The following is a 15527-nucleotide window of genomic DNA, read 5'->3' on the forward strand; positions in this document are numbered from 1 at the left end:
ATCTCAAGGATGATCAATGGAATCAAGATGCACCTGAGCTCAATTTCGATTCTCATAGCAAAGGGTCTGAATACTTATGTAAATAAGTTATTTCTGTTTAAAAATACATATACATTTGTAATACTTTCTAAAGGCACTGTATGTATAAACATATATTTTCCTTTGTTTTCCACTAACCCTATCACCCCTTCCCTAATTGGAGGAAACGATAGCACAACAACTTTCAGGCTTCTATGTCCAGCTTATACGTACCATGTACATTTTACAGACAATGTGTTATACAATAGTTATATTTAGTTTGTTTTTAATCCTATCCTTCAGTTACCCTAAACCTCTCCCATCTATCTCTGAAGACCATCCAGTCCTATCCTTCAGTTACCCTAAACCTCTCCCATCTATCTCTGAAGACCATCCAGTCCTATCCTTCAGTTACCTTAAACCTCTCCCATCTATCTCTGAAGACCATCCAGTCATATCCTTCAGTTACCCTAAACCTCTCCCATCTATCTCTGAAGACCATCCAGTCCTATCCTTCAGTTACCCTAAACCTCTCCCATCTATCTCTGAAGACCATCCAGTCATATCCTTCAGTTACCCTAAACCTCTCCCATCTATCTCTGAAGACCATCCAGTCCTATCCTTCAGTTACCCTAAACCTCTCCCATCTATCTCTGAAGACCATCCAGTCCTATCCTTCAGTTACCCTAAACCTCTCCCATCTATCTCTGAAGACCATCCAGTCCTATCCTTCAGTTACCCTAAACCTCTCCCATCTATCTCTGAAGACCACCCCATTTGATTTCTATTTGCCATATATTTTTAACTGTGCTGTTTCACAAAAGTTCTTGACCTTTATATTCTCATAGTTGCTGCAGATAGTAAATTAAAAATAAACATGTTTGCTGAAAGTATTATTATATTATTGTTCAATTGACTATGACTTTTCAAATCCCCCAGTAGTGCTGTCTGCAGAGTTAGCTCCAGGTAAATGTTGCCATTCCTTCACCTGCGACCAAAAACAAGCTACATATGGACAGTACCAAAACAAATTATCTAAAATGATCAAATGATTCTGTCTCTTCGTAGCTAGATCTGCAGAGGTTCATAATTTTCTTTAACCAATTTTGGTCTTTAATTATTATAAAATTTTTTCACCTTTATTTAACAAGGTAGGCAAGTTCTCATTTACAATTGCGACCTGTCCAAGATAAAGCAAAGCAGTTCCACACATACAACAACACAGAGTTACACATGGAGTAAAACAAACATACAGTCAATAATACAGGAGAATAATAAGTCTATATACAATGTGAGCAAATGAGGTGAGGTAAGGAAGGTAAAGGCAAAAAAGGCCTTGGTGGCGAAGTAAATACAATATAGCAAGTAAACCATTGGAATGGTAGATTTGCAGTGGAATAATGTGCAAAGTAGAAATATAAATAATGGGGGTTTTATTATTATTATTATTTTTATCAATTAGTAACCAGAATGTTCTGTCTTTTCTGGTGGATTAAACTGAAATTGCAACCAACTTCCTATGGCTTTCATTGTGCATCTGTAAAACTGTGTGAGGGTTTTAGGTGACAAGCCTGATGTTGAAGAGGCTCTGTTGCACCTTCTTCACCACAGTGTGTTCTTGGGGTCATTTCATTGTGCATCTGTAAAACTGTGTGAGGGTTTTAGGTGCCTCCTGATGTTGAAGAGGCTCTGTTGCACCTTCTTCACCACAGTGTGTTCTTGGGGTCCTTTAATGCTGCAGAAGTGTTTTGGTACCCTTCCCAAGATTTGTGCCTCAACGTAATCCTGTCTCGAAGTTCTACGGACAATTCCTTCGACCTCATGGCTTGGTTTTTGCTCTGACAGTCTCATAGCAAGGGGTCTGAATAATTACTGTTATGTAAATAAGGTATTTCTGTTTTTTATATTTTAATAAAATAGCTTGGGTGGGCTTGGGCCCCTCTCTCAGTTTCCTGGCCATGGACCCAAAATATCAATGTTTTGTTCCCCGAGCCACTTAGTTATCACTTTTGCCTTATGGCAAGGTGCTCCATCATGCTAGAAAAGGCATTGTTCGTCACCAAACTGTTCCTGGATGGTTGGGAGATGTTGCTCTTGGAGGATGTGTTGGTACCATTCTTTATTCATGGCTGTGTTCTTAGGCAAAACTGTGAGTGAGCCCACTCCCTTGGCTGAGAAGCAACTCACACATGAATGGTCTCAGGATGCTTTACTGTTGGCATGACACAAGACTGATGGTAGCACTCACCTTGTCTTCTCCGGACAAGCTTTTTTCCGGATGCCCCAAACAATCGGAAAGAGGATTCATCAGAGAAAATGACTTTATCCCAGTTCTCAGTAGTCCAATCCCTGTACCTTTTGCAGAATATCAGTCTGTCCCTGATGTTTTTCCTGGAGAGAAGTTGCTTCTTTGCTGCCCTTCTTGACACCAGGCCATCCTCCAAAAGTCTTTGCATCACTGTACGAGCAGATGCCCTCACACCTGCCTGCTACCATTCCTGAGCAAGCTCTGTACTGGTGGTGCCCCGATCCCGCAGCTGAATCAACTTTAGGAGACGGTCCTGGCGCTTGCTGGACTTTCTTGGGCGCCCTGAAGCCTTCTTCACAACAATTGAACCACTCTCCTTGAAGTTCTTGATGATCCGATATATGGTTGTGTCACGACGCTGGCCTGGGGGTAGGTTTATGACAGTCATAAATACCCCCCCCCCCCTTTTCCTCTCTCTACCCTACTGATGTGACATTTGTAAATCCCTTGGTTAACATAGAGATTCTGGGAACATCAGAAGGTGGGGGGAAATTAACCATATTCTGGTAATCCGACCAGTTGAACATATGTGGTGGTACTTAATGAATATGATGTCAGTTCGGTTGTTATCTGAGACATTCTCATCAATGATAAGATGACATAAACTCTACAGTATAGAATAGCATGTCATATCACTTAATCTGGCATAGCCAAAGACACAACAGTTGATTTAGTTGCAATCTTACTGGCAGCAAAATCCTTGCCTGTGAAGCCCTTTTTGTGCAAAGTAATGATGACAGCACGTGTTTCCTTGCAGGTAACCATGGTTGACAGAGGAAGAACAATGATTCCAAGCACCACCCTCCTTTTGAAGCTTCCAGTCTGTTATTCGAACTCAATCAGCATGACAGAGTGATCTCCAGCCTTGTCCTCGTCAACTCACTCACACCTGTGTTAACGAGAGAATCACTGACATGATGTCAGCTGGTCCTTTTGTGGCAGGGCTGAAATGCAGTGGAAATGTTTTTTGGGGATTCAGTTCATTGCATGGCAAAGAGGGACTTTGCAATTATTTGCAATTCATCTGATCACTCTTCATAACATTCTGGAGTATATGCAAATAGCCATCATACAAACTGAGGCAGCAGACTTTGTGAAAATGTATATTTGTGTCATTCTCCAAACTTTTGGCCACAACTGTACAGTGTTGGTAGGCTACCTACATGATGAGATTATTATGGATAAGAGAGATATTATTTTATTTGTCAAATGACAACCAAGCATCGATCATCATGTCACCAGAATAAGACCATCAAAATGTATTGGAAAGGAGCATCAAGCTCATCACATGTAGTTTCACCACCCTGTGAAGTTCATAACTTATTTCATCTGTAGCCTAATAAACTGCATGGTTTCCCAAGTCATAGTGGGAGGACCAATCAACATATCATCTCATGACTCCACGTTAACTTCGATATGATGGTTATTATATAAATAAAGGAGTTTCCACTGCCTTTTCTCACTCATTCATGTTTACTGACACAAAAAGACCCACCATGTAAAACAAACCAACAAATTCTCTGTCTTCATTTATAAAATTGTAAAAGCATATCCTGTTTCCATCAGCCTGGTCATTACTTTGGAAATGGTTGGATCAATATCCACCTTCATGATATGGATGAAGCCTGATTTGGAATGTCTGAGTAGTTCTATATGATGTCATAATACATTTGATACATTGATACATTTGCTCCATTGTTTCCATGTCAGTTGGTTTCCCACTCTTATGATTTATATCTGACAGAGGGGCTTTAAATGAATAGTATGGTCACATTTTACAGATTGTGGCTCGGTATGTTGATGTAAACTAGTTATTGATAATGTATTTTCCTATTCAGATTATACATCTGCATAGACTCAAACAGTATTTTAAAGTTGATTAAAAATATATATATAAATTGTACACTTCTATTTTCACAATTTGAATTATTATTCATCAAAAACTCCTATAGCAACAATACACTGCAGCTTTGACATCAAGAAGAGAATGGGCTGATGGGTGGTGGTGCTACTCTATAGGTAAGGCTGTCCAATATGAATGTTCAATACACACAATAGGTTGATCAGTAACCAGTTAGCTCGCTGCTACAGTCCAATATCAATGTTCAATACACACAGTAGGACTGTTGACCAATATGAATGTTCATAATGAGGGAGAAATAAAGGTGGGCTCTCCTGTCAACATGGGACTCCTGCTGCAGGTAGCCTAGCGGTTAATGGTGTTGGGCCAGTAACTGAAAGATCCCTGGTTTGAATCCCAGAGACGACTAGGTGAAAAATCTGTCAATGTGCCCTTGAGGGCAGCAGGAGCCTCATGTTTCTCCCATTCTTCTCTGCAGATCCTCTCAAGCTCTGTCAGGTTGGATGGGGAGCATCGCTACAAAGCTATTTTCAGGTCTCTCCAGAGATGTTAGATCGGGTTCAAATCCGGGCTCTGGTTGGGCCACTCAAGAACATTCAGAGACATCTCCCAAAGCCACTTCTGCGTTGTCTTGGCTGTGTACTTAGGGTCGTTGTCCTATTGGAAGGTGAACCTTTGCCCCAGTCTGAGGTCCTGATTGCTCTGGAGCAAGTTTTCAAAATGGTCTCTCTGTATTTTGCTCCGTTCATCTTTCCCTTGATCCTGATGAGTCTCCCAGTCCAGTCCATGCCACTGAAAAATATCCCCACAGCATGTTGCTGCCACCACCATGCTTCACCGTAGGAATGGTGCCAGGTTTCCTCCAGACGTGACCCTTGGCATTCAGGCCAAAGAGTTAAATCTTGGTTTCATCAGACCAGATAATTTTGTTACTCATGGTCTGAGAGTCCTTTGGGTGCCTTTGGGTAAACTCCAAGCTGGCTTTCATGTGCCTTTTACTGAGGAGTAGCTTTCATCTTGCAATTCTACCATAAAGTCCTGCTTGGTGGAGTGATGCAGAGATAGTTGTCCTTCTGGAAGGTTCTCCCATCTCCACAGAGGAGCTCTGTCAGAGTGACCATTGGGTTCTTGGTCACCTCCCTGACCAAGGCCCTTCTCCTGCGATTGTTCAGTTTGGTCGGCCAACCAGCAGTAGGAAGAGTCTTGGTGGTTTCAACTTCTTCCTTTTAAGAATGATGGGGACCTTCAATGCTGCAGAAATGCTTTGGTCCACTTCCCCAGATCCGTGACACAAACCTGTCTCGAAAGGAATCTATCACATCAAATATAGGCTACTTAAAGTTCTTGAGAGAACACATATATGTTCGTACTCTTGTCTCATTTGTACAAAAATAGAATTGTGCTTTTGGTCGTGCAATATTTTCTTTACATATGTACACTGATCATACCAAACATTTGGAGAGAAAAAGCGTCCTAATATGGACTAGGAACCTCCTCCTTTTCCCTCAGAAGAGACTCAATTAGTCTCTTCTGAGGGAATGTGTTGTGTTGTGTTGTGCAATTGAAGTACAGAAACAAAGGGAGAAGGTGATAAGAGGAGAGCACATAGGTGCAAGAAGGAATTCAACGTGTCTGTAATGAAAGTGAACTGTGTTTATGCATGATCAGGGGCGTATTCATTCAGCCGATTCTGTTGACAAACGTTTCTTAAACAGAACACAACCAGGATAAACATATGTGAATTTGTCCAATAGAACCTCTATTTCAGCTAGATGCAGGCGAGAGTGTGCAAGGCGATATTGAATGTGTCACTGTCAGTGACCTCAACATTTTCTCTCGACCTGTGTGAACCAACATTCTAAACTTTCATTCATAGGCTAGGTTGCTAGGTGTAGGCATAGGCTAGGTAGTATCATGTTGTAGCCTAAACCTACCACTGTTACATTGAACAAGGTGAATGGAATATGAATGACAGTCATCCAATATGCTGTAATAGAAATAAGGCCATGCTCATGAAAAAACAAATCGTCCTGCCTCATCTTAAACGGCACTGACCGCCACTGTTTGGATGGTGGACCATTCTTGGTACACATGGGAACTGTTGAGCTGAAAAACCCAGCAGCGTTGCAGTTCTTGACACAAACCGATGCGCCTTTCACCTACTACCATACCCCGTTCAAAGTAACTTAAATATTTTGTCTTCCCCATTTACCCTCTGAATGGCACACATGCACAATCCATGTCTCATGTCTCACTGATTAAAATTCCTTATTTAACCTGTCTCGCCCCTTCATCTACACTGACTGAGGTGGATTTAACTAGTGACATCAATAAGGGATCATAGCTTTAGCCTGGATTCAGCTAGTCTTTCTAAGTCATGGAAGGAGCAGGTGTTCTTAATGTTTTGTCTACCCAGTGTAAAGCACTACAGATAATCAAGTGCTATTTGCATGTGATGCATTTGTTCTGTTGTTTACAGGATGATTTGTATCTTATAGAGCGTGGCTTTAAGGGAATAGTATGGTCACATGTAGATAAAAACGATTGTGAAAATGAACAGAGAAAATGTATATTAACACACTACCTATTCATAGATGTATTTATTCATAATCTACATATTCATATTAAGCTTCTACGTCTGTGTACAGGAACATATTATTTGTAAGACGTAAGAGAAAATATATCAGCTTATTGTTAAATTGTTATGACGTTCTTTCCAATACAAAACTATTGTTTCCAAACTGCGTTACCGACTCCAGCCAGCAGATGGCGATGTGCGTCTTTCAGGTGATGCTTCTTGCGTGACGTATAATGGACTGGACGGGACGCTTCTTCAGGAACAACAAGGCGCCAACTCTTACAACCACCTCGATAGCTTGCTAGACAACATAAAACTGAAAGATTGATTCTTTAGACCATGTTAATGTACATTAGCTAATCTCAGTGTTTTAAACAAATTTCGGTTGACGTATCTACTGGTTAACTTTAACCTAATGTGCTTGTTCAATTTGCAAACTTGTTAAAGATTGATACTGAGGTTAGCACTAGGCTAGTCGCTAATGCAGGCTAGCTAACATCCCTGACCATGAGCTCACTGAACTACTCCTCCCTTGCTAATGAAGAGGGGGTCTGCTGTTTGGAGAAAGAATCTTTCAGAATGAAAAAGGAGGAAGAGGAGGTTGTTATAGTGAAAGAAGAGAACGAACCTTTTAGAGAGGAAGAGGATGCTGTCTCAATAAAGGTGAAGAAGGAAGACGTTTTGGGAGTGAAAGAGGAGGAGACAGAAGATCCGATTAACACCAGTGAGTACTGTCTTAAAAACAGGGACTATGCCGTTGTTGAACTAATGTGGGGTTTTTAAGGGGCATTCTACTGAAGTTCTACACTTGAATATGTTGTTCAGTACTGTAGGAATTGTTAAAGGGTCGATCTGCCATTGGTTCATATATTTTTGGGACATTTCAATTAGATGTATTGAATTCTCCGTGTGGTCTACATTAAAGTTCTCCTCATCTAATATAACAGGCTTTTAAAATTCAATATTGGTGCATATGTTCTACTTAAAATATAAAAAAGGCACCCATTTTGTGGAACAACCCTTTTACATTTGCATCACAAATATTTTTTTAGGAAATCAAGATGAAAGTGGCCATTTTAGGCTCTTTTTAGACATATTCATGCCTCTTGTAAGTCTCTGTGATTGCAATAGAAGATCATAAGTTTACCATCTGTTTGATGTTCTCATTCACACAGGAGAGACACATGACTATCGTGGATCCTCTGCGGAGCCTCAACAACATCCTGATGCTGACGAGGCAGAGAAGAGTCTCTCCAGATCAGAACACCAGATGGTACAGCTTGGTCTGGTCTAGCATACAGCTTGCTTTATCGGCTTGGGCTGGGTTTCTGTAGAGCACTTTATGACAACAGTGACATCAGCATCCATAATGATACGTGTCTGTGTCCCCTCTTTATGGTTACCAGGACAACGCTAGCCCTTCCACCCTCCCGGAGTCCATGTGTCGTGCCTCTCCTGGTATCACGTTACTGCTGGGTATGAAGAGGTTGTGTGTGCTGCTGGTGGACTGCAGGAAAACAACGGGGCTGAGTGGAACTGTGAGAGGAGGAGAAGAGAAGAAAGGATCAGATTTGACTCATCAAAGTAAGTGCTGTAGTTTAGTTTGAACAAATATAATAGATCTGCCCACTGGTATCTGTTACCAGGACAACCAGCAGAGTTCTGTTAGTTGACAGGAAGATAGACTGGTGGATATGGATGTTATGAATATCAAAACACTGAAAAAGGATTCTGCCAATGAAAAGAGAGAAACCAATAGACCATATAAAACCTTAATGAAAGTTAGCTTTAGAGAGAAACCAATAGACCATATAAAACCTTGATGAAAGTTAGCTTTAGAGAGAAACCAATAGACCATATAAAACCTTGATGAAAGTTCGCTTCAGAGAGAAAGTTTCAAGATGATCTGATGTAAGGTGCATGTTTTACAAAAACATTTTCTCAAAATATGATGGATGTTACATTGCCTGTCCCAGTCAACCCCCCTAACACTTACAAAGAGCTGCAGTGAGTTTCAGAATGGGTTGCAAGGAATAAGTTAGTCCTAGATATTTCAGATTACCTTAAATTACATGGCCTACTATGCTAATTCTGTAGCGGTATTGTTAGGGGGGGTAAAGAAATATTTTGTTGGAGCACCAGGCAGGTATTAACTAGTTATTAAAGTTAGTTATTACCTATTATAACATTATTATTATTAAATATTATTAAAACTGAAAGGATGAGAGTAGAATAGAGTAGCGCTTCCAGACACATTCTAAACATGGAGACTTAAAGGAGGACTGTAGCACCTAATGATGAAACATTATGGAGTCTTAAAGGAGGACTGTAGCATCTAATGATGAAACATTATGGAGTCTGAAAGGAGGACTGTAGCATCTAATGATGAAACATTATGGAGTCTTAACGGAGGACTGTAGCATCTAATGATGAAACATTATGGAGTCTTAAAGGAGGACTGTAACATCTGATGATGAAACATTATGGAGTCTTAAAGGAGGACTGTAGCATCTAATGATGAAACATTATGGAGTCTTAAAGGAGGACTGTAGCATCTAATGATGAAACATTATGGAGTCTTAAAGGAGGACTGTAGCATCTAATGATGAAACATTATGGAGTCTTAAAGGAGGACTGTAGCATCTAATGATGAAACATTATGGAGTCTTAAAGGAGGCCTGTAGCATCTAATGATGAAACATTATGGAGTCTTAAAGGAGGACTGTAGCATCTAATGATGAAACATTATGGAGTCTTAAAGGAGGACTGTAGCATCTAATGATGAAACATTATGGAGTCTTAAAGGAGGCCTGTAGCATCTAATGATGAAACATTATGGAGTCTTAAAGGAGGACTGTAGCATCTAATGATGAAACATTATGGAGTCTTAAAGGAGGACTGTAGCATCTAATGATGAACATTATGGAGTCTTAAAGGAGGACTGTAGCATCTAATGATGAAACATTATGGAGTCTTAAAGGAGGACTGTAGCATCTAATGATGAAACATTATGGAGTCTTAAAGGAGGACTGTAGCATCTAATGATGAAACATTATGGAGTCTTAAAGGAGGACTGTAACATCTAATGATGAAACATTATGGAGTCTTAAAGGAGGACTGTAGCATCTAATGATGAACATTATGGAGTCTTAAAGGAGGACTGTAGCATCTAATGATGAAACATTATGGAGTCTTAAAGGAGGACTGTAGCATCTAATGATGAAACATTATGGAGTCTTAAAGGAGGACTGTACCATCTGATGATGAAACATTATGGAGTCTTAAAGGAGGACTGTAGCATCTAATGATGAACATTATGGAGTCTTAAAGGAGGACTGTAGCATCTAATGATGAAACATTATGGAGTCTTAAAGGAGGACTGTAGCATCTAATGATGAAACATTATGGAGTCTTAAAGGAGGACTGTAGCATCTAATGATGAAACATTATGGAGTCTTAAAGGAGGACTGTACCATCTGATGATGAAACATTATGGAGTCTTAAAGGAGGACTGTAGCATCTAATGATGAAACATTATGGAGTCTTAAAGGAGGACTGTACCATCTGATGATGAAACATTATGGAGTCTTAAAGGAGGACTGTAGCATCTAATGATGAACATTATGGAGTCTTAAAGGAGGACTGTAGCATCTAATGATGAAACATTATGGAGTCTTAAAGGAGGACTGTAGCATCTAATGATGAAACATTATGGAGTCTTAAAGGAGGACTGTAGCATCTAATGATGAAACATTATGGAGTCTTAAAGGAGGACTGTACCATCTGATGATGAAACATTATGGAGTCTTAAAGGAGGACTGTAGCATCTAATGATGAAACATTATGGAGTCTTAAAGGAGGACTGTAGCATCTAATGATGAAACATTATGGAGTCTTAAAGGAGGACTGTAGCATCTAATGATGAAACATTATGGAGTCTTAAAGGAGGACTGTAGCACCTAATGATGAAACATTATGCAGTCTTAACTTCTTATGGCTAACATTCTGCTGAAAAGGCAGAGCGCGAAATTCAAAAATATTTTTTGAAATATGAAACACTCCCAGGAATCCCAGTTCCACAATAAATGTTTGATTTGTTCAACAAAGTCCATAATTTATGTCCAAATACCTCCTTTTGTTAACGCGTTTGGTAAACAAATCCAAACTCACGAGGCGCGGGCAAGTCCAGGTGAAAGTTCAGATGAAAAATTCAAAAAGATATATTACAATTCGTAGAAACATGTCAAACGATGTGTAGAATCTATCTTTAGGATGTTGTGAACATAAATCTTCAACAATGTTCCAACCAGAGAATCCTTTGTCTTTAGAATTGCAATGCAGGTCGCTCTCATGTGTAAGCGCGTAATCAGCTCATGCTACTCTGGCAGACCTCTGGTTGAAACAGCTCTCATTCCCCCCTCCTTCTCAGTGGAAGCCTCAAACAACGTTCTAAAGACCGTTCTAATTTTTCTCTGTGTCCACCCTATCGACAACGGGGAAATATTACTGATGTGCTTTGTGTCTCTCTCCAATGTAAAAAAATATCAAAATGGACATTCCTGCAGTCAGCATGCCAATTGCACGCTCCCTCTGAGACATCTGTGGCATTGTTGTGTGACAAAACTGCACATTTTAGAGTGCCCTTTTAATTTCCCCTGCACAAGGTGCACCTGTGTAATAATCAAGCTGTTCAATCAGCTTCTTGATATGCCCCACCTGTCAGGTTGATGGATTATCATGGCAGAGAATAAATGTTAACTAACTGGGATGTGTAAAATTCTGCAGTCTTTTGTTTCAGCTCATTAAACATCCAACACTTTACATGTTGCATTTATAATTTGTTTATTGTAGTTACTATCAGTTTTAGGAACATCTTTCCAAATATTTCACCTTATTTTTTACTTTACCCAAAATATGACATCAGCGATAGTCAAAATGCTAAAAACCCGTGAACGTCTAAGTAAGAAATTGGGCCATTTAAACATTGTGTCGAACCCTTTCGACAACGGGGAGATGTTACTGATGTGCTTTGTGTCTTCGATGTAAAAACTATTACACAAAATTACTTCTTTAGTTGTTTTATGTTTAAGGAAGTGTGTAGGTCACATTCTGTATCATACAGCTATGAAAGTTATATATTTAGAACCACCTGCTCGATTGGAATCTAGCAAAGTCTGTGTCTTCAGTGTGCTAGAACTGTTTAATTTTTTGTGTTCTGACTTGTAAAACAGGATGAATAAAATAAGTAGTGTAAACATACAAGTAATTACCAGGAAGCTCTACATTTGTTTGGCCTCAGGTTGAGAGATCTGATTAGGGTTTACTCTCGTAGCACTGTTGTTTTATCATGTGGAGATTTCATTCGGGTCTCTATTTTTAAAAACACTGTCTTTGGCAGGAGAAAGACCAGACTCAGAGGAACCAGAGCCAGGGACGTCCAAACCAGCAAGACGACACCAGTGCTCCCAGTGTGGAAATAGTTTCAATGGGTCAGGGGATCTGAAAAAACACGAGAGAATACACACAGGGGAGAAGCCTTACCACTGCTCACAATGTGGAAAGATGTTTAACCGGAAAGGACACCTGAAAGCTCATGAGAAAATACACACAGGGGAGAAGACTTACCACTGCTCCCAGTGTGGGAAGAGTTTCAACCGGTCAGGGGATCTGAAAAAACATGAGAGAATACACACAGGGGACAAGCCGTACCACTGCTCCCAGTGTGGAAAGTGTTTCTACCAGTCAGGGGAGCTGAAACAGCATGAGAGAATTCACACTGGGGAGAAGCCTTACCACTGCTCACAATGTGGGAAGAGTTTCAACTGGTCAGGGGATCTGAAAAAACACGAGAGAATACACACAGGGGAGAAGCCTTACCACTGCTCCCAGTGTGGAAAGAGTTTCAATCAGTCAGGGGATCTGAAAAAACATGAGAAAATTCACACCGGGGAGAAGCCTTACCACTGCTCACAATGTGAAAAGATGTTTAACCAGAAAGGACACCTGAAAGCTCATGAGAAAATTCACACAGGGGAGAAGCCTTACCACTGCTCACAATGTGGAAAGATGTTTAACCAGAAAGGACACCTGAAAGCCCATGAGAAAATTCACACAGGGGAGAAGCCTTACCACTGCTTCCAGTGTGGCAAGTGTTTTAGCCAGTTAGGGAGCCTGAAACAACATGAGAGAATTCACACAGGGGAGAAGCCTTACCACTGCTCCCAGTGTGGCAAGTGTTTTAGCCAGTTAGGGACCCTGAACCAGCACAAGAGAATACACACAGGGGAGATGCATTACCACTCCTCCCAGGGTGCAAACTTTTGCCAAATTAGGAAGCCTAAAAGAACATGACACAGAGGATAAAAGGTCAGATTTTGGGAAAACATATTACTCATAACAATCACTTAAACGTCATTAGAGAATCCACACAGGAGAGAGAAATTAATTATTGATATTTCACATCTCATTGACTCACAACTCATCAGAGAACATACACAGTGCACCCGTTGTCTTATTGTTGCCTTATAATGTGTTTACCTGTTTTTACCAGATGAAATTGCTTCTTCCAATTATTGATAAACATGTACCTGTTAAGAAACTGACTGTTAGATATGTTAAGGCTCCATGGATTGATCAGGAATTTAAAACTGTTTGTTTGAAAGAGATGGGGCAAACGGAGTGGCTAATAAGTCTGGCTGCACATCTGGCTGGCTTACATACTGCAAATTGAGAAATGATGTGACCAAACTCAACAAAAATAATCAACTTTATTATGAAGCCAAGATCAATGATATAAAGAATGATGAAAAAAAACTTGTAAAAAACATAATGATAGAAAAGCAGTGCAAGTATTGAATTTTGTGAAGTTAGTGTGGGAGAGGTGGAACAATTGTTACCGATCAATAATGACAAACCTCCTGGCATTGACAACTTAGGAGTGGCTATAGAGTCCGCTACTGTCCTCAGTAGCTTTCCATCTATCTGTCATATTTTTAATATGAGTCTAGAGGAAAGTCTTTGTCCTCAGGCCTGGAGGGAAGCCGAAGTAATTCCACTACCCAAGAGTGGTAAAGCAGCCTTTACTGGTTCTAACAGCAGACCTATAAGCTTGCTGCCAGCTCTTAGCAACCTGTTGGAAAAAATTGTGTTTGAACAAATACAATGCTATTTCTCTGTAAATATCTGAACAACAGACTTTCAGCATGCTTATAGAGAAGGGCACTCAACATGTACTGCACTGACACAAATGACTGATGATTGGTTGAGAGAAATTGATAACAAGAAGATTGTGGGAGCTCTATTGTTAGATTTCAGTGCAGCCTTTGATATTATTGACCATAACCTGTTGTTTTAAATTGTTTGTGCTATGGCTTTTCAACCTCTGCCATAATGTGGATTCAGAGCTATCTATCTAATAGAACTCAGAGGGTTTTTAATGGAAGCTTCTCTAATGTCAAACATATGAAGTGTGATGTACCGCAGGGCAGCTCTCTAGGCCCTCTACTCTTTTCTATTTTTACCAATGGCCTGCCACTGGCATTAAACAAAGTATGTGTGTCCATATATGCTGATGATTCAACTATATAAGCACCAGCAACCACAGCTAATGAAGTCACTGAAAACCTGAACAAAGAGTTGCAGTCTGTTTTGGAATGCGTGGCCAGTAATAAACTGGCCCTGAACATCTCTAAAACTAAGAGCATTGTATTTGGTACAAATCATTCCTCAAGTTCTAGACCTCAGCTGAATCTGGTAATGAATTGTGTGGCTGTTGAACAAGTTGAGGATACTAAATTACTTGGCATTACCTTAGATTGTAAACTGTCATGGTCAAAACATATAGATTCAATGGTTGTAAAGATGGTGAGAGGTCTAGCCATAATAAAGAGATGCTCTGCTTTTTTGACACTACTCTCCACAAAGCAAGTTCTGCAGATTCTGCCTCCTTCCTGAGCGGTATGACGGCTGGTCCCATGGTATTTATACTTGTGTACTATTGTTTGTACAGATGAACGTGGTACCTTCAGCCATTTGGATGAACCAGACTTGTGGAGGTCTACATTTTTTTTTCTTGAGATCTTTGCTGATTTTAAACATAAATTCCCATGATGTCAAGTAAAGAGGCACTGAGTTTGAAGGTAGGCCTGGAAATACATCCACAGGTACACTTCCAATTGACTCAAATGATGTCAATTAGCCTATCAGAAGCTTCGAAAGCTATGACATAATTTTCTGGACTTTTCCAAGGCTGTTTTAAGGCACAGTCAAATTAGTGTATGTAAACTAGTGACTCACTGGAATTGTGATACAGTGAATTATAAGTAAAATAATCTGTCTGTAAACAATTGTTGGAAAAATGTCATGCACAAAGTAGATGTCCTAACCGACTTGCCAAAACTATAGTTTGTAAACAAGAAATTTGTGGAGTGGGTGAAAAAATGTGTTTTAATGACTCCAACCTAAGTGTTTGTAAACTTCGACTTCAACTGTATATACTGTACAGTACACTGTATCCTTCACTATATATTGCATCTTAGCTGCTGTGTTTCTGCTCATCCATGTTTTATACTTCTATATTTCCCATTCCTTTACTGGATTATGTGTATTAGGTTTAGTTGTGGAATTTGTTAGATATTATCTGTTTGATACTGCTGTACTGTCGGATCTAGAAGCATAAGCATTTTGCCACACTCACAATAACATCTGCTAACCATGTGTATGTGACCAATAACATCTGCTAACCATGTGTATGTGACCAATAA

General features: G+C 39.9%; 1 protein-coding gene across 1 annotated transcript; it reads left to right on the top strand.

The window, feature by feature from the left end:
• The first annotated feature begins 7130 nt into the window (after window positions 1-7130).
• On the top strand, window positions 7131-14676 carry LOC110513811 (uncharacterized). The gene is made up of 4 exons (XM_090194973.1): window positions 7131-7489; window positions 7941-8038; window positions 8172-8349; window positions 12164-14676. The coding sequence occupies exons 1-4, from the start codon at window positions 7273-7275 to the stop codon at window positions 13114-13116; spliced, it is 1446 nt and encodes a 481-aa protein (XP_090051099.1). The 5' UTR covers window positions 7131-7272; the 3' UTR covers window positions 13117-14676.
• The last annotated feature ends 851 nt before the right edge of the window (window positions 14677-15527 follow it).

Source organism: Oncorhynchus mykiss, chromosome 13, assembly GCF_057628025.1.
Source record: "Oncorhynchus mykiss isolate SJ-2025 chromosome 13, ASM5762802v1, whole genome shotgun sequence".
NCBI lineage: Eukaryota > Metazoa > Chordata > Actinopteri > Salmoniformes > Salmonidae > Oncorhynchus > Oncorhynchus mykiss.